The following is an 18,909-nucleotide window of genomic DNA, read 5'->3' as shown; positions in this document are numbered from 1 at the left end:
TGACGACACAAAAAGATCGATCGATGGTACTGAGGGGTGCTTTGCTGGTATACATTTCAGCCACGATCCATTGCCGGTAGGCGTACTAGCGCAAACGGTTTAGGTAGCGGCGAACCAGGCCGCTGACAGCGATCTAGACCGCGAAGGCCACGCGAACTACCCTGGCTACAGTCTAGACCACAGAGACCATGAATCCATCGAAACAAGCAGCTACAAGGCAAAGGGCGACACACTGTCCGATTGGTGGATGCCAATCCGCGGATGTGTTTGCAGAAAGCATACCTGGGTGGAGCTGCTTCGCACTGCGATCAAGTTGCTGCGCGGAGCGCCACTCAAGGTGGCAAACGGAGCCCTAGATCGACCACTGAGTTCGTCAATATGATAGGCGGCCAGCCAAAACAAAGTCCAACACGAAACACGGCATGTACTGAGCATATATGCATTACTCGCTTGTCATGGTTAAATCTGCCTTCATGGTGCGCACGGCCAGATCCCTGTTGGTCCCATTCTCTAACCACGAGCGGCTGGTGCATCTCACCTGTTAGATCCCAATGCAGTTCCGCGGTCGCCACTTGCCCTGCATTCTCATTTCGGTGGGAACGATGAGAGACTCCAGCGAAAATTGACCACCATGGCCTTCCAAAGCCACGTTACTGGTTTTCGACTGGACGCAAAGCAAGTTCAGCTCCAGAACTCCCGCCGTCCGGTAGGTCTAAGCAAGTTCAGTCTAGCGCGCTCGCTTACTGCAATGCTCCGCCGTCTTTTGTCTCCACCCAGCGTAATCATTCCAGGGCGAGACATTTCTAAGATGTCGCTTGCTAGGGAAATCGTCACGAAATTGCTCAACTTCACAGCAGCGGCCATCATTGAACGTGAGAATATAACTCGAAAAGGACATGATATACTTCGATCTTTCCAGAAAGCTCAGCACTCTACGCTGCATGCGATTCTTAAGACGAATCGAAGGCTGAGTCGACCCAACTTAGTGCTATCATGTATAGAGCACCTGCACACCCCAGCAAGAGCAAAAGGAACTAGAAAACAGAAACAATGAGAGCAAAGCTCACGAGAAGACAGGCGAGTTATACTAGCTCGAGCTCTCCAGAACGCTGTCTAAAGGCTCCGTATTTACTTGGTAACGAGCACTTCTAGGCCGTCCTAAACATGTTGCACGCTTACGCGGCTGATAATCTACGCTACGAGCAGATAAAGCAGCACAACCAAGGACAAAATTGATGCTTTGCACCTACAACCCGCTGTAAAGTTTGCAGGTCCCTCTCTCGCCAAAATTGGTGAATGAGACAGCAAGAACTCTAGCAAATCGCCAAGTCTAGCATCTTTGGCAATGAAGCTTGTGGTTTTGATCTGAAATTTGTCTACGGAAGGTGCTGAGATGGTTTCGAACGGTGGAGAAGGTATTTTGCGTAGCGGATCTATGGATTGAGCAGAACATGTGGCCCGCCGCCGTGTGGAAATCACCAGGATGATGCGTCCCATTGCTTCCACGGACATTACTTGCCCCATACTCTTCCACTTACGACTATGCGCTGGTATCACGCAGCACATGCTGTGCCAGAATGTGATTCGACGTCAGGATGTCGAGCCACTATGAGCTCCATGATCTCTTTTGCAATTGGCTCTTGACAACTTTGGTAATGTTTCACGAAGGACACCCACAAATCTCCTCGATGAGATCCATCAGACTTAGGCTCCGGTCGGTCTAAAATGGCTCTGATCGCTGTGACGACAGCGGGTGGTGGCCTGATTTCGGGCGCAGACTGTACGGAGTACTTTATCAAATTCAGCTCGAGCGGATCCAGGAAACTTCGCATTAAGTCTGCTGTGATCTCGATACAAGATCCGTGTCTTGTCAGAAGCTCAAAACTTTCAAGACTCTTAGCCTGCTTGACTATGTCCAATGTGATCGTGAGATGTGGCGCTCTTGCAAGAAGCAGACGAAGTATTTCTGAATCGCGATATCGAAGGTCAGCGATCAACAATCGAATGGTCTCGATCGTAGGCTTCAGATGCGTATTGCCTGCTAGTACCCGCTTGCACATTTGAATCGCACATTCCGAGTACCTGGTCACTAATCGATCCAAATCGTTTTCAGTGGCTTCTACGTGCTGCTCAGTGCTGAGAAGCGATTCTATCAATCGCTCGGAGGGGTATCCTTCCCGCGACAAGATTGATGTGAGTGGGGTTTCTCCCTTGCTTCCCTTCGAGTTGACGTCCGCTCCATGCTTTAGTAGTAGTCGTATCGTTGCATCATCTCCATGTTCTGCACATGCAGCATATAGAGGTGTTCCATGATTCGACGAGAACACGTTAACGTTCGCGCCATGTTGTAGAAGTATCTTGGCCAAGCCAGCGTTGCCAGATTTGCATGTTACATGCAAGGCTGATCCCAAATTAGGTGAGATGATGTCAACGTTGGCACCGTATGTGAAAAGTAGTTTGAGTAATTCTTCGTCTCTCTTTTCGCAAGCAACGTGCATAGGTGTTCCCTTTCCGGGGATCAACACATTGACTTGAGCACCATGTTGGAGAAGTACTTCGGCCATTTCGCGATCACCGTTCTGACAGACTCTATGCAAGGCTGTTCCAGTGCCGGGAGTTTTGAACTCCACAACTCGTCGTCCATACATATCTCGCGTCTGGCATGTAGGGTAGAGAGAGGTTCCAGGGTCATCAGATGTCGTGTTGACGTCAATGTCGCGCTGTAGCAGCAACGTAACTACCTCCGAGCTACCACCTTCGATTGCAGCAATCAACGCGGACCCGAATGATTCGTGACGCTGGTCAATTTCGACGCCGAGATCGAGACATACTTGGACAACTTGTAGCATTCCCAGGTAAGAAGCTAGGTGTAGAATGCCAGCTGATGCGCAAATATGGCTTTTGTCAACCTGCGCAAGCTTCAATATAGCCTCACTGGCAGCAGCGCGGGCATTACTGCATGCACAATCCTTGGCTGACCGGCCGGGAAGCCAAGAGTACAAGAAGGAATCTCTGGCCCAAGCCTCGCAGCATAAATTCTTGTGGAACCTGTCTGTCTTCAATTGTATGGGCATGAGGCCTTCTAGCATGGCGTAGACTGGAGACTGGTAATCCAATGGTAAGGGTTGCGGGATGACCACCATCGGCAAGAGCTCGAAAAGAACGTTGTAGCTCTGGAAGTAGGCTGCTGCCTGAAGCACCGGAGGTCTCACGTTGGCCATGTCGATCGAGCTTCCCATCATCATCTCAATACTTTTTTGAGCACCTAGGGCTGCAAGGTTCGCCAGCAGTCTTTCGGAACTTTGCATGGTTTCCACATGGATAACAAATTTGCCGTCTTCTTGCCAAGCGCGCATATATGCTGGGGCCTCCGTACAAGCGTTTGTGAAGTCGTCCGTATCTAGCAAACGAGTAAGAACATAGTCGATGATATCCTTTGGCTTCTCTTCTACGACAAGTGTCCTCAGGATGTTGACGTCTCGTCCAGCATCGTACAAAGTAGCTCCCGCGGTCAGTAGGAGTTCCATCATTCCGAGATCTCCAGCAATAGCAGCAGTTCTCAGTGGAGTCAAGGACCGACCTGACTCCTCTTCAACGTCTGCCCCATATTCGATCAACAGTGCGGCAACTTCCACATGGCCATGTTCACAGGCGATGTGTAGCGCGCTAGATATATCCACAAATCCAGTACGCAGTATCTCTGTCTGGTCTGGCATCGGTCTGTTTGGTTCCGAGAATGCAAGCAGCAATTTTACTAGATCGACACTGCCACTACGACAGGCGAAAGTCAGCGTTGCGTAATTCTCATTGGATTGCGCCGACCCTTGATCGATGGAATCGTTTGACGATTGCATCGCACCCCAGTCGAGCAAACATTGCACGATCGCTAAGTGTTGGCCTTCCACTGCGGCACGTAGTGGAGTCCATCGGAAGTTACCCGCGGTCGAGGCAATCTCGGTGCCAGCTTCTACAAGAAGTTTGACGCAGTCCAGGTGACCGAACCGAGCAGCAGCATGTAAAGCAGTTCCATAGTAGTGACCTACAGCCTTAAAATCGACATCTCGGTCTATGAGCAATCTCACGAACTCGAAATCACCGTCCGCTGACGCCATTTGGAGCAGGAGAGTGAATCCAGTCGCTGTGGCTTGTAGGCCAGTTTGCGATTGCAGAAGGTACCGAATGACAGCTCCTGAACCGGTAGTTAACACTTGGCGAACAGTATCAGACTCGACGAAACCGTCCTTGAACACTGAAAGTGCCGCATCTAAAAGTACGGTTGGAGAGGTGTGGGTCACTGGTGGCTTGGCCTCTTCCTGAGCTCCAGTCAAAACATTCAGAACGGTGAATGAGTCAAGTTCTCTCCATGCAGCGTAGATCAAAGGCGTTTTGTGGTCCTTGTCAGGTATATCAATCGCTGCACCACTCGCTAATATCATGCGGACCGTTTCCACGGGACAAAGTGCAGCCGCGGAATGTAAAGTGTTTCGCCCAAGGCTGTCCACGACATTGACGTTTGCATGCTCGCGCAACAGCAATTTGATTAAGGCTTGCTGCTTGCTAAGAAATTCCCGTTTATTGTCTTTGAAATTCTTCAGTCTTTTTGTGGAAATTCCACAGATCCGGTCATATTGCGGCGTGGCTTGAAGACAGGCCTGTAATGCTGTCCTTGGCCAGACTTCATTCGTAGTAACTTTGTAGATATGCCAAGGCATGGAGTGATTATCGACAAAGCTGGGACACGGTATAGGCTTGTCGGTAATTGCGTTGACGTCCACCCCGAGTTCAATGAGATATGATGCCACCACAACATGTCCGTTTGCACATGCTTGGTCCAGAGCCTGCGATAGCAAAAGCTCATGATTGATGGATTGAAGCAATTGTTTTTCCCAAGCCTTCATTGCGGAGACGTAGCCTCGCCGCGCAGCTTCAACAAATGTCTGTGCGAACAACAAGTCGTCTCGGTAGTACGGCGGTTGGGTATTAAGATAACAGATGAGGTCGTTGTGTTTGGTCTTAGCTGCACCGTCGTAAATATCCCAGTAATTTTGCACTTGGTACCCGTGATCGCTGTTGTGTTGTAAGAGGACGTAGAGCACACGAAGAGATCTGTCTTCTTCCGCTTGAGCACAAGCACTTTTCAGCGCGATCGTGTCGATTGAAGGATAATGTCGAAAGAGTACTTCCAATGCTCGTTCGCTATCGCACTCAATTGTGAAAGCTAGAGCGATTGGAAATAGATTCTGTAGGCCGGATTCCGGTGCCAATTGTAGTGCAAGCTCCACTGTGTCTGGTGCGTTACCTCGACAACCTAGTAGAAGAATCCTCATGACATGACCGTTATCAGCCGTTTCATTCGTCTCAACCACTTTGCGAGAAAGGCAAAAATAGTCCGACCATCGGCTCTCCTTCTTGTCACCGGAATTCTTGTCTGACCATTGACTTATCTTCCTGTCACGTTTCGCTCTCATAGGTTGCTCATATTCCATTGGAGTGAACGGGGCATAATGACTGGATGGTGGGGGACCGTATGCTTCCTCACATTCGAGAAGCCGCTTTATGACGGCAACATGCCCATACCAAGCTGCGCGCTCCAATGCCCGTGGAATGTGTTTTCCTGGTAGATCTGGTGTACCCAGAATATTGTCAACGATACCGAGTTGACCAGCCGCAGAAGCCACCTTCAGTCCAACCCCGATATTGTATAACGAAAGCCGAATGGCGGAGCGATAATCCAACATACTGCGGACGATAGACTCTTGGCCAGCCGCTATGGCAACGAGCAGAGAATGAGATCCAAACCGTTCATGGTGCTTAAGATCTGCGAGTTCTGTGGCGTGTTCGACTCCAATACCGTTATGGATGCTCTCGTATGCCGCGCCAAAGCTGAGATCCCGTCCTTCAACCACGTTTGCTCGATCTGTGTGCAGACTGCGCTCAGAATGATGTGTCGAATTGAGTGTTGATAGAAGATCAACGTGCGTTGGGGAAGGCGCCTCAGAATTAGCGGATGTCATGCGCATGATCTCATCATCATCCAGGAGGGATGTGCTTTGATAGCCCCTTCGTAGAAGCAAGTTCGCGATGGACTGATTGCCCGCTGACACCGCAGCACTTAGCGCATCACTGAACAAGCCTTTTTGGCTGATAGAAGCGCCTGCTGCAAGAAGGGCCTCTACAACGTCGATGTGGCCGCGATACGTGGCTGCTTGTAGCGCATTGCCGTAGTAACCACCAGAGTTGTCGACAGCCGCCCCACTTCTTATCAGCATTGTGGTTATTGACAAGTGTCCTCTCATTGAGGCCGCTTGGAGCGCGTCACCGAATGATCCATTCGAACTAACTATCGCATCTCTGTCAAGAAGCAACCGCACAGTTGCTCCATGGCCCATCAAGCTCGCCGCACGAAGTGGTGTTCCGAACGGTCCTTCATGCTCAATATCGAGACCCTTGTTGAGACAGAATTCGATAATCTTGTTCTGGCCATAGAATGCAGCTGTTGCGGTTGCGTCATCAGGCAGTGCCTTGGTTTTGTAGTACGTTTCAAACCGCTCAATCTTATCATCATGGAAAGTCTTTTCCGCGCCTCCGATTGCCAATTTCTTGTTTCTGCTCAGCGACTGTGATGTGCGCTGCAAGTGGGCCATGAGTTCTATGAAACCCATGCCTGCAGCAGTTTCAAACACCTGGTCAAGGATGTCTTGCGACATAGGCAAAGCACGTTTCTTCAGAAGCATTACTGCGATGTCCTCATGGCCATTACGTAAAGCTGCATGCATGGCCGAGGTAATCATCTCGTTTGTGAGGTTCTGAGATGAGACATCAATGATGAACTGCACAACGTCTCCATGGCCGTTGGCACATGCAGCTTGAAGTGGAGTTGTGTGACGCCCACCTTCGATTGCGATGTCAGCGCCTAGCTTCAGTAGATCCTCCACCACCCGGACTTGACCCGCAGACGAGGCTAGGTAAAGCCCAGTATTTCCATGCGCATTCTTCATATTCACATCAAAGGATGACGTTCCAGACAGAACCCCGATAGCAAATTCTAATCCGTAGATGCAGGCAGTGAAGAACGGCGTGGCGCTTTCGCTCACGATAGCGGTCAGGTCTGAGCGACGTATGTGTGGCCCCGATAGCGTCTTTACGATGTCGTCTACTGTTTCGATCCAGCATGGAAAAGGTGGCATGAGCTCTTGATCAGAGAACATGAATTCCCTCAAAGTATCCCCTAGATGACCACTACGATCCTTTTCGCTCGCGGCATTGTAGTGAAGCGGCCAGTACATTGCTGCATACACGTCGAAATCGGCAGAAGGTTGAACACCGAGGGTCAGATCGGAGAGCGGACTGTCGATACATCTGATAAGACAACTCGAAGCGGCTGCGCTGTTGGCATCCATCATGCTGAATTCTGGGAGACGCGACAAGTATTCTTGAACGGAAGCATGAGCGAATCGGATCGTGTCGAGCTCATCATCGAGAACTACCAGATGGGAGCAGATTCTGAGTAGATCCGAAAGCTCCAAAGAGTTCTTCGACCCATCGCGTGTGATGGATGCTGCAGAAAGTAGTGCCAGAGGAGATATGATCTCGTGCAGACACAGCATCAGCCGGAAGGTTTGTGCTGCTATTTCGTATGCCACAGGATCCGTCTTGAGAATTCCATCAAATATTGTAGCATACAGCTGATTGACGGTATGAATGGAAGCTCCAGCAGGATCTGACATCGTGTGCTTGATACTGGATTCAGCCTTCAGGTCGCAGAAGTGCTTCAATTGGAGCTCCACCCATCGAAACCTGATCGGTGTATTAGTCTATAGCAAGGCGAAGCCGAAATCATGTCAAAGAGATGATAGGACTCACATTCCACCTGCTCGGTCGAGGAGATAATATTCTATTTCTGATTGAAAGGTAGGGTCTACCCTACCATCAAGAAGATGTTTGTTGTCGACTGCTGTCGAAACGCAATGTCTGATGAAATGTTCCATGTCAGCTTCAGTGAGCGATGCTTGTAAGCGCAATTCTGGTGCCCCTTCTAGCCATTGCGTAAGGTTCGTGTCATCTCTGCTGGAAAGCAGCATCTTCGTAATACGGCTCGAATCGTCTCGAAGCGCTATGAGCTCTTTGAGAAGATGATGCCTATCCGTGACGTCGATCTCATCGATGGCATCAATTATGATGATTACCTCATCGCTTTGGAGGAGTTCGGCTATCCAGTGTGTGCATTCGTGTGGCTCAAGTTTGTCCACATCCCCCATGCCAACATTTCCTCTTGCCTGTCTCCGCCTGAACTCCAGGTGAACTTGCTCGACGATCTCAAAGGTCTCTTCGTTCTTGACAGTGAGTTGTCTCAACAGACTCCGCATCACGTCCTTCGCGTCGCTTCTGCCGCCGTAACTCTTGGTGTCGCCGCAGTAATAATACAAAACTGGTGTTTGCACATTGTTACCATGCAGTGAATCATCAATCACTGCAGAGATCAGATTGGTTTTCCCAGAGCCCAGAATACCGCGAAGCCATAAGAGCGATGAAGATGCAGTGCTCTTCCAGTCGACATAACGGGGATCGTTCGTAAGCCATTGAGTAGTGCCGCGTAAGCGGTGCTTGGAATGACGGGTGTGATGCTCTCTGTATGGTGTCAATGATAGCCATGCGATGAAGTCGCGGAACGATTGTGCTTTTAGCGAAGTCATGATGTTCTCATCGATCCGCATGACGTCCGTTCGTATAAGCCGCTGGACGTGTGAGTCGCACATCTTGGCTAGTTGTCGAATTTCGGTGTCATGCTTAGCTATCTGCCGAAGTCTCTCGCCCTGGTTAGTCGAGAATGCGCCTTTTGCTGTACGGCCTGCTGTACGTCAGAGATTGACGCTGAGGAGTCAAATGTGAGACTTACTGGGCATGTTGGTTTTGAAATACTGTATGCTCTCTGCAAGAAAGCTCAGAATGTGGACGTAGAGTCCGAGGACCTTGCTGCGGATCTGGGTATGAAGCTGGAAGTCCGAGTCCATGTACAGGTCTTCCATAGCAGCGTATGTAGCAACTTTCTGAGTGACCATCTCAACCCCCTCGATCGTAGCTTCTAGATACTGCTTGTCGTTGACGGCAACTTGCAACAAGAATCGAACAGCTGCCCAAGGCAAACTGGCGGCTCCCGAATTAAATTGTACGGCGATATCACCCACAGCTTTAAAATGGTCTACCCATCGAATAATCTTTGCAAGAACGTCGCGCAATATGACCTCTTTGCCACCGAAAGTTGCTTTCCATCTCTTCGCGGAGAGGGCTCTCTGCTGAATAACCGCCTCCTTTGACACGGCATCAATCACACGGCCGTTTCCTACGTTGACGGATGCGAGGCTTTTCCGTGATTTGATGTCCAGTTTCGAATTCGCAGTGTCCCAAAGCGATGGAGTAGGTTTGGTATTGCGAGCCGTGGCTGCAAGGGACGTAGTTCTTGTCGCAGTGGCTCCGGTAGTAGCTGACATGATGACACTACCAGCTATCGAGGTTGCCGACTAGGTGTGCGTCTGCGTTCAGTCCTATCCAGACTTCTAACATTTGCAAAAAAATGGTGTATAAGATCATTCGATGTTGAAAGAGACATGAAGCAAAGGTGGACGGTGGAGGGCGAGGTAACTACCTGCATAGAGTGGGGCGCAGCGTAAGCCTTCGGCTGACACCCATGTTATCGACCCCGTGTCCTCCATAGATGGCTAGTCTTGAGATAGCAGCCCCCAAATAATGGCTGCGTAACGCTACGATGAAACATGGTTGCATGCTTGCATCAAAAAGGTCCCCAGAGGCTACCGGTGAATGATAACCCTGCAATCGAGCGACATTTCCTTGCATGTCGGGCTTTATCCGAAGGCTGCTATGCTGCATCAACTAAGCCACGGAACAGTAACACGAGTCAACTTCTGTGGTGATACGTGAAGTCCTACCTATAAATCTCGTTGCACGTCGCATCGTTGTAAGATCCAAGGTGATACGCAGCGCGTCAAACGGAGGTGAAGGGTTAGGCAGTATGCCTGAGTACAGAGGAAGGGGCGGACTTACGTCATGCGCGAATCTATGCCTATCACGGCATGGACTATATACGGAACAGCCGCGCAGTTCGCGTCAGCCTTCGTAATTTGTTACATCAAAACCCTCCGCCTCGTTTCCAAGGTCCTTCCGCAGTCATAATTCAGTTCATCCAACCGGTGCCTTTTATTCTAGACTGAAGCGATGATCATCCCATGTGTTGCTGCGAACATGGTGGCTGTGTACAAAACATGGGCGGCCTCAAGTGACCAAGCGATAATTACAGCCCCCGAGAGCTTATACAACTACTCCAAGTCGACTGCTATTGAACTCGTGGCATTCCCTCCTTACCCGACGAAAGCATGACTGTAATTACGCCCATCCCGCTTGTTCCTTGGAACCCCAGCAGCTTATGTGCCACCTGTCGCTTGGTCGCGAATCACGATACGACTCAAAGATACTATGCGAGACCTTTGAAGATCGCAGCTGTTCGGGGCTGCGTTCTCTGCAGATATCTCTACGAAGAGCTCGTTGTCCATTCTTTCGGGCGGCCCACAAAGGATGTTCATCTTGAAGTAACTCGACATGGATCATGTTTAGGTGTAGTCGACTTCAACAACACCGTGCATCAATTCGAGATATTCACCGAACGTAAGCATATAGGGCACGATACTGCGTGTCCGATACTTACGTACGACAGGTAACCACCCAAGCACCGAGACGCCCTTCAGAAGGATACATGCGCAACCTGACTCCGAGTCATGTTGGAACATGATACATACATGGCTCGACAAATGTACTTCTAATCACACATGTTGTCGTCAAGACCATGCGCCTCCGATGCCAAACATACTGCTGAACGTGGATACGCTAAGATTGGTGTATGGGTCGACTTGTGAAGGAGACACACGCTATGCCGCACTGAGCCATTGTTGGGGTGCTGCCGGCACTCTTGCGACGACTTTAAGGGCAACAGTAGAGAGTTTCAAGACAGGCTTGGACTTGCATTACCTTTCATCCAATTTTCGAGATGCCATCTACGCGACCAGGCGGCTAGGTATCTCGCTGCTGTGGGTAGACGCGCTTTGCATTGTGCAGGATGATGCAGAGAGCCGCAGCCTGGACGTTAGCAACATGGGAAGCTACTATCGGAACGCGTATATCACATTGTCTATATTAAGCGCACACGACTCATACGTCGGCCTCCTCAATCCTCGAGAGTCATCCCCAACAACCAGTCTGGGTCAAAACCTTCATCTCCGCCGAGCGCGACCATCATGGAACCAGGTACTACGAGAATCTCCGCTAAGCAAGCGAGCATGGGTATTACAGGAACGGTCACTGTCGAAGAGAATAGTGCATTTCGAAAAGAACGAGATATTCTGGGAATGTCTTGAGAGCTCAAGTAGAGAGGGAAGTGTGGAAGATGAGCCAGAAGCGTGTGATGAGGGCGGCTGGACTAAAGAGACGTTTAAGCGCTGCCTAAGTTTCTCCAACAAGAACTTCTTAGGCGAGCTTAGCAGACGCACCGTCCAGAACGAACTCTTCATGGTGCAGTGGTATCGCATCTTGTGTCAATATTCTGGTTTGAGTCTTACCTACAGAAGCGATGTCTTCCTCGCAATCGCTGGGATTGCGGAGATATTCCGCGACATCACAAGCTTTACGTAAAAGTCTGGTTTATGGATCGAAGACGCTCATTCCGGGCTTCTGTGGCACGCTGAAGGATCATTCATGCCCACGCGGAAGCCTACGGCTACATCCGATGCGCCTTCTTGGTTGTAGGCATCTCTGGACGGCCCAGTAAGTATGCTCTTTAGTCTCGGGTCGAGCAACATGCCTAGCGATCTTGCGGCACAAATTCTTGAATGTCAGTCCGATCCTCTGCAAGCAAGTCTCCACAGTGCACACACCTACGACGACATTCTGATGATGAATGCTTTGTGTATCAACGTCACCTGCCGATCGAGCTCAAACGGAGATGCGCCATACAGCGACCCATATCTTCGCATGGTGATTGATATATTCGATGAGCGAGGTATCTGCATCGGCACAGGTTACTCGGATCGAATCCCAGAAAGCAACATCATCCAATGTAAGGCTGTCGTCGTATCGCAAAGACTGGAACTCAGTCTTAGCCATGTTCCCATAACATATTTCCTGCTCGTTATAGAATCGAGTTGCGCAGATGCCTGTCACCAACGGGTCGGTATCGGACAGACAGCAGATAGGACCTATGGCCATGTGCTCAACACATTGAACCTGAAGCCCGGAGGTAAGCAAAAGATCATCATTGTATAAATAACTATGCAATACTAGCCTTCACTCTTTCATACTGATCCTCCTCCGCTCACCGATGACCCACCGATTGAATAGCATACCACCAAATTTTGGTCCTGTCTGAACCTCGAGCATCTCGTAAAAGATTGCATATTCCCTTGGTATCCTTCCTTCTTCGAGCCATGTTAGAAGCTCGAAGTCGCCTGAGCGAGGATGGACCACGTAGTTATTCTCCCGTAAACGGTACCTCAAGCATACCTCCTTGAGGCCTTGCATTCCACTAAGTAGTGGCAGCAGATCTCTGTACCACGCGATAAAATCATCACAACCATCCCAGAACAGAGTGATGACGAGAATGGCTATTCGGATAGAGACAAGATGCTGCGGAGGTATCGTTGATACAAAGGTGGATAGCAGCTTGTAGGAGTCAAATTTGAAGGTATTCTTTGAGTACAGCACCGAGGCGGCCTCGCGATAGCTAGTAACGCTGTTAGCGACATGTTTCAAAGTATTGAAGACGGAAGAGCGGCGACAAACATCTTCTTGCAAGTTCTCAACATTCTAGCGTCGCGGCCTTGCTCTGCTCTGACTTTCCAACGATCCCACGGTTGATCCTCGTTGAACCTCATGGTCAACTCTTTTTGATCACACAGCACCATCTCATATATCTGCAACCGCAACTCCAAGGGTAGTTTAGCGAAGAGAGGACTTTGCGACTGGCCCTTTGCCTTGCTGTTCCACCATCTCTCTCCATCGACCAATGGAATGCGCTTCCTTGCCACTCGCCTGACACGCCTACGGTGCTCTACATCAGCCAGGACTGTATATCTTCTTAGTTGTTTTTCCGATGGGCTGCGGGTTCGCTTGCGCATATAGTAGCAATCGCCAAAGAGAGGGCAGGTTATGAGCTTGCAACAGAAGCGAAGGGTGTTGTTGTTGTTCCACGTGTACGATACCGCATCTCTGGTCGACTGAAATACCGTCATCCTACCCCCCGTATGCTATAGAATCTACCAGGTGAAGATTTCGGCTGGATATATGGAATGTGAGCGCCCTTTTTCAGCCTCAGAAAAGAGGCGCAGTCGTTGTGGGTCAGTCCATGAAGTGTGGAACCATAGGCAACCACGTTCCTGCCAAGGACTCTGCAGCCTTTATCGTTTGGAGACTTTGACTATTGCAGCCTAGCTCGTGGCTTTGAGGCAGAACAAGGCTGACACAATTGATATCTCGTGGCTTCGCTCTGTCCAGGTGCCTTAGGCAACACTCAAACATAACTGTCAGGGGTGGTCGCGCTAAGCCTAGAGTATATAGGATAGACGTTAGCAATCACTGCACTGCATCTCCAGCTCGAAGAGACACAAGGCTAGCAACAAAAGCGACCCTTGACGATAAGAGGATGAAGTGTGTTAACACAATGTAATATATATGCGCCAAAGCAAGACGATGGCATTGCGCTTATCGTAGTAAGTAAACCCCGCACAGCTCCATGCCATACTAAGGCGGTGTGCTACAAAGAGGCTCAAGTCATCTAGTCTACAAACGTTTTGCGACCAGAGTATGTCTTTAAGCTTTCGCGACGCATACCATCAACAGGCTAATGAATTTGGGAAGAATACACCTATCTGGGGCACCTAGTTGCTAAGAGTAGCTTAGAGAACATGGGATCTCGTCTACAAACCTATATTAGGGCCTGTAGGCTCCACGAAGCTGTCCACAGTTGATAAGAAAAAGAGACTAAAGTTTTCATTCCATGAGACGAAGACGAACACTCAAGCGACTGAATCGTAGGAGCGCAAAAAAGAGCCCAGCATCCGGGTTGCCCAACTCAGCAACCCACAATTTCCCCGCCCCCGCAGACCTAGCCTCGCCTCATTCTCCACCCGCCAACTCCACCAAACTCACTCACACGGAGCCACTAGGAACCGGGCATACGGGAATTACGGAGACATCTCCTGATATCGCGACCACCCAAGCCCCCGCATCCGACCGCCCAAGCGGACGCGACCCTCCTGTGCGAGCCGCTACGCCACATGACGCCTGCAGATTGGGACTGGGCAAGTAGATCCAGAGCTTGTGGATATGTACATAGCAAGCGGCACAGCTGGTTACTGTGGGTACCTCTGCATCACATGTACAATCGGCCTCGGGGCTGTCCGCAAAGCTTCCGAGAAGCGGGACCGAGGTCACTAGTAGAAAGCGGAGGTCATGTCTGCCATTGAAAGCGCATTCATAAACACGGTCGTTGCTCGTGAGGAGTGCAACGCTTCTGCTGAGTTATGGGCTTACCGAACTGGGGGGACACAGACAGAACCAAGACTTACAGCATGCGCGCAGCACGATACTACGGGAAAGAAGATATCCGGATTGAAGATGTGGAGGAGCAAAAGTGTGGTGCGGGACAAGTCAGGGTATGTGGTTTGAGTTTCTAGGGGTTGGCCCATACGATAGCTGATGATGAGTAGGTCGCCCCGGCCTTCGTAGGTATCTGCGGTACCGATCTCCATGAATACCTCGGCGGACCTAACTTTGCACCGACGACACCGCACCCGTGTACGAATGAAACCATTCCCATCACCTTGGGACATGAGTTCTCGGGGACTGTTACGGAAGTGGGATCGGATGATTCGGGCTTTACCGTGGGCCAAAACGTTGTTGTCCAGCCGACGATATATTGTGGGAAGTGCAATGCATGCACAGCTGGCTCCGAGAATGTATGCGAGAATGGCGGCTTCATCGGGCTTTCGGGAGGAGGTGGCGGCTTGAGCGACTCCGTTGTTGTGCCTGAGGGTGCGGTACTAAACTTGCCCAGTAACGTACCGCTTGATGTCGGCGCGCTGGTAGAACCTCTTGGTGTCGCATGGCATGCTGTCTCCGCTGCTCCACTGACACCAGATTCCGTCGTCATGATTCTAGGTGGTGGACCAATTGGGCTCGCAATTGTCCAATGTTTGGTGGCACTAGGCACAAAGAAGATCATCATGAGCGAGGTATCCGGCGCACGGCAGCGCTTCGCGAGAGAGTTCGGTGCTCATCACGTTCTTTGCCCTAAGACATACGATGTTGTCAAGATGAGCAAGGCTCTTAGTGGTAGGGATGGGCCGGATGTGGTTTTCGATTGCGCCGGGGTACCAGCAAGTCTCACGACCGCTTGCACAGCAGTAAGGGCTCGGGGCACGGTCGTGAATGTCGCGATCTGGGAGAAAGAGGTGCCGTTCAACCCCAACATGCTTGTGTTCCGAGAGGCGCAGTACACAGCCGTCTTGGGCTATCAAAGAAAGGACCTTGAGGCGGTTATCGAACATCTCGCTGCTGGTAAGCTGTATCCTGAGAAAAACCTGGTGCGCCCAGTCGCTGACATGTGTGTTTTGTAGGTACCTTGAAGCCTATGAATATGATCACGCGCAAGATTAGTCTAGAGGATCTAGTAGAAGACGGGATTAAAACCTTGATCAACGACAAGGAGAACCATGTCAAGATTTTGGTAGAAGTGGGAGGCATGAGTCGCATAGATTCTGCTATCCATTGATGCGGCAGTGTTGTAGGAATGGAAGATATTTAATAATGCTACAACTTAATCACGATGCTTGGGTGGGGTTCTGAACATGGAGACCATCTCGGTCCGCACGCTGCTCCGCTTGGACAGCTGCAGCTTCCAGGGTTCAAGCATGCCGTCACTTCCGCAAAACCAATCCACGTCTCTGGGCAACACCAAACATGCCACTATCGACTATCGTGACTTTGATCAAGGCACTGCTTCATGCTTTCGTAATACCGTCCATATCTTTTGATCGCCATACTAATGACAATGATCTCGCTAACCCTAGGCTCGACGGGTCACCGCCAAGCGTCGTATACGGTACGGTGCGGCTGATGCTCATCTGCCGTGGCCAGCCTTGGGCGCAGCATCGGGACGTCTCTTGTCTACAGGAGAAGCACTCTGCTTACGCTCGAGGGCTCACCGAACTCACTCTGTAGCCACAATGGTGCAATACAACCCAATGCCTTCGCCAGGGCCCTATGTCCCTCCGGGTCAGGGCACTCCAGCACAGCAGCAAGGCGCCCAGCAGCCACCAAGCTATCAGCCCAATGCAACGACTTATGGAGGACCAAATCAATCTCAGAAAGGAGTTGCCGGATTCGGCCAGATGATGAATCAGCGGCTAGAGCAGGCGGTCACAACGGGCAAGCCAATGCTGAACAAGCTGGGCAAGACTATAAGCTCAAAGCTAGGAAACAAGCCTCCAGGAGGCCCACCCCAGCATCTCCAGAGCTACCATAACTACCAGAGCCATTACGGACAGCAGAACCAGACCCAATCGTACCAGCAACCTCAGGGTCAAGCCTTCAGCCCCCAGTCGCAATCGCAGCAATGGGGCCAACAGCAGCATCAACCCCCATCTCAAACGCCGACCGCCTACCCCTCCTCGCAGCAGTCTCAACACCAGCAGTTCAACAACCAGACGCCCGTGTCAGGTCACTCGGCACAGAACAATTACTTCCCACAACAGACGAGTCAAGCCCCCAACTACCAATCTTACGCGCCGCAATCGCCGCTCGCTGGCACTACACAAACAGCATGGCAATATGGTCAGGAGCAGACGCAGACACAAGGACAAATCGGGCAGGGGCAGGCTCCGCCAGGTCAGCCTCAGGCACATGGGCACGGCCAATATGCTGGACAGCAGATGGGCGTAGCTGGAGGCTCGTATGTCACTCAACATACACCACCTCCTCATACTTCGAGCATGTCTCCGGCTTTACCTGCTCAGCACATGCAACCACAGTGGCAACAGCCGGGTAGCTCACAGCTGCCCCCGGCAAGTACAGAGCAGCAATCGGGCATTCTCCCGCCTTCCTCACAACAGAACGTTTCCGCGAGTCCACCGGTTCATACAACGTATCAGCACCAATGGAATAGCCCGTCTCCAGTTGGCTCACAAGGACAGGGACAGTCGCAGACACTGCCTCATTCTATCAGTCCTCCACCTACGCATCAGACGATTGCATCACCTCAAGTGCCGCCAAACAAGCCTGTACAGTCAAGCGATGCAGCACCGCACTCGACGCCAACAGAGTTTATCGCAGAGCTTCCTGCGGAGCTCCCAGCAGATGTTAGAAGCTTGAGTCTTGCAGAGTCGAAGCCACAAGAGGCTGTTTCTGGTTCGCAATACCAAGCCTTTCGTCCACCCGTGTCGCAGAGTGGATCGCCCTCTCCTGGGTTTACAATTCCTCGTCGATCTCTTAGTGCCAGTACAGTACCAGTTGCCGACCCATGGAGGTTTGTGGATCCGGCAACAGAAGTTCCAACACGCGAATTCTATATCCTGGCAGACTTGCTTTTCGATGCTTTGAATCGGAAGTTTGAGCCTAGAAACACTGGCCTCTTGGAAGCACCAAAGATCATCGGGAGCTGGGTAAAATTAACAGAAGACGCGTGTCGTGAGTGTTACAGTTGTCGAAACATGATACAGTGCTGACGTGAAGTCAGGTCTTTTTTCATATAGGTCCTACAGCGCGTTTGCAAAGTTGTGGAGTCTTGAAGGGATCCCACACATGATGGTGCCCTGCCAACCCGACTTGGCACCAAACTGGAACTTCAACCAGCACTCGCATGCGCAAGACGTAAAAATAAAAGGTCAAGTGCCGACAGCCACGACGGGCTACACGACGTACATGCCAGCTTTGAATCGGGCGGGATGGTACAAGTTCTTCTTCCTTGAGGTGACGCATGCACCAGAAGACATCGATGATCTAATACCAGCACTATGCGCAGATACTTACAAGCCGGGGATGCTGAACCAACCCGACCTGGACAAGCGGGACAAGACAGACGTCCCTGCGCTACGGGCTAGAGCTGCGGAGATACAGACGTATGCGATTGGGCGTGTTTGTGAGGAGACCAAGGTCGCGATGGCGGTCGACCCCGATGTCCCTCTGGCGCACACGCACCCGACTGCGGCAGCTTGGGGAGGCGCGCAAACGTCAGCAGAAGACATGGCCGACATGGCTGTCCGTATGCACAAGATCCAGTCGGAGCGGCAGCAGAACGACATGGCGGCTTGGACGATGCTGGGCATGCAGCCGAAGGGCTATCCGGGCGGTGGTTATGGTAGTCTAGTGTAGAGCGGGCAATCGATAATGTTCAATGCGAGTGGTGTTGCCGCTATCCGTAACCGCGACAGCTACCATGGTGCGACGGGATTGAAAGCCGGTTTGGTTGTTTGCCCAGGTCTTGTCCTTGCAGTGCCCAGATTGGTTGCAGCTTAGTGGCCAGTTGTTGACAGGCGCAAGTTCCAACGTCGGCGGCGGGTTCCTGCACTGGCGCCGACAACGGACACAGCTCGTACAAGGCTGTGGAAAACACAACAACGCGTGGTGTAGTGAGTGCGGCCTCGTATTCTTCCCCAGGGGTTCCATCTGCGTCATCCCTATCAGTCGCATGTTTCATCTCGGCAAAGCGATTATGATCTCAACGATAAACATGCAATCTACGCAGGGACCCCTAACAGCCTGTCCGCGCGTTGGGCCTTTCCCGATGCGGACGTCGATCTGCAGGTACAGCTTGCTTTTGCGTCTCCGGCCTTGCTTTGTGAGGAAGCCGCG

At 51.1% G+C, this 18,909-nt stretch overlaps 4 protein-coding genes across 4 annotated transcripts; 2 read left to right on the top strand and 2 right to left on the bottom strand.

The window, feature by feature from the left end:
- Window positions 1–1,553: 1,553 nt before the first annotated feature.
- On the bottom strand, window positions 1,554–9,488 carry J4E82_010609 (uncharacterized protein; the record flags this gene model as incomplete). Its single annotated transcript, XM_051736820.1, has 3 exons — window positions 1,554–7,797; window positions 7,864–8,848; window positions 8,897–9,488. The coding sequence occupies 3 exons, from the start codon at window positions 9,486–9,488 to the stop codon at window positions 1,554–1,556; spliced, it is 7,821 nt and encodes a 2,606-aa protein (XP_051583416.1).
- Window positions 9,489–11,160: 1,672 nt separating this feature from the next.
- J4E82_010608 (uncharacterized protein) lies at window positions 11,161–11,697 on the top strand (the record flags this gene model as incomplete). The annotated part of the gene is made up of 1 exon (XM_051736819.1): window positions 11,161–11,697. The coding sequence occupies one exon, from the start codon at window positions 11,161–11,163 to the stop codon at window positions 11,695–11,697; it is 537 nt and encodes a 178-aa protein (XP_051583415.1).
- A 651-nt stretch (window positions 11,698–12,348) lies between these two features.
- J4E82_010607 (uncharacterized protein) lies at window positions 12,349–12,965 on the bottom strand (the record flags this gene model as incomplete). The annotated part of the gene is made up of 2 exons (XM_051736818.1): window positions 12,349–12,784; window positions 12,844–12,965. The coding sequence occupies 2 exons, from the start codon at window positions 12,963–12,965 to the stop codon at window positions 12,349–12,351; spliced, it is 558 nt and encodes a 185-aa protein (XP_051583414.1).
- A 1,617-nt stretch (window positions 12,966–14,582) lies between these two features.
- On the top strand, window positions 14,583–18,429 carry J4E82_010606 (uncharacterized protein; the record flags this gene model as incomplete). Its single annotated transcript, XM_051736817.1, has 5 exons — window positions 14,583–14,714; window positions 14,769–15,618; window positions 15,678–15,787; window positions 16,131–17,745; window positions 17,795–18,429. 5 exons carry the CDS (start codon window positions 14,583–14,585, stop codon window positions 18,427–18,429), a joined length of 3,342 nt encoding a protein of 1,113 aa, XP_051583413.1.
- Between the last annotated feature and the right edge of the window lie 480 nt (window positions 18,430–18,909).

This window comes from Alternaria postmessia (assembly GCF_024291825.1).
Source record: "Alternaria postmessia strain BMP 2775 chromosome Unknown scaffold_134, whole genome shotgun sequence".
NCBI lineage: Eukaryota > Fungi > Ascomycota > Dothideomycetes > Pleosporales > Pleosporaceae > Alternaria > Alternaria postmessia.
Note: the sequence above shows the minus strand (reverse complement) of the source record. Positions and strands in the feature narration are given on the sequence as shown.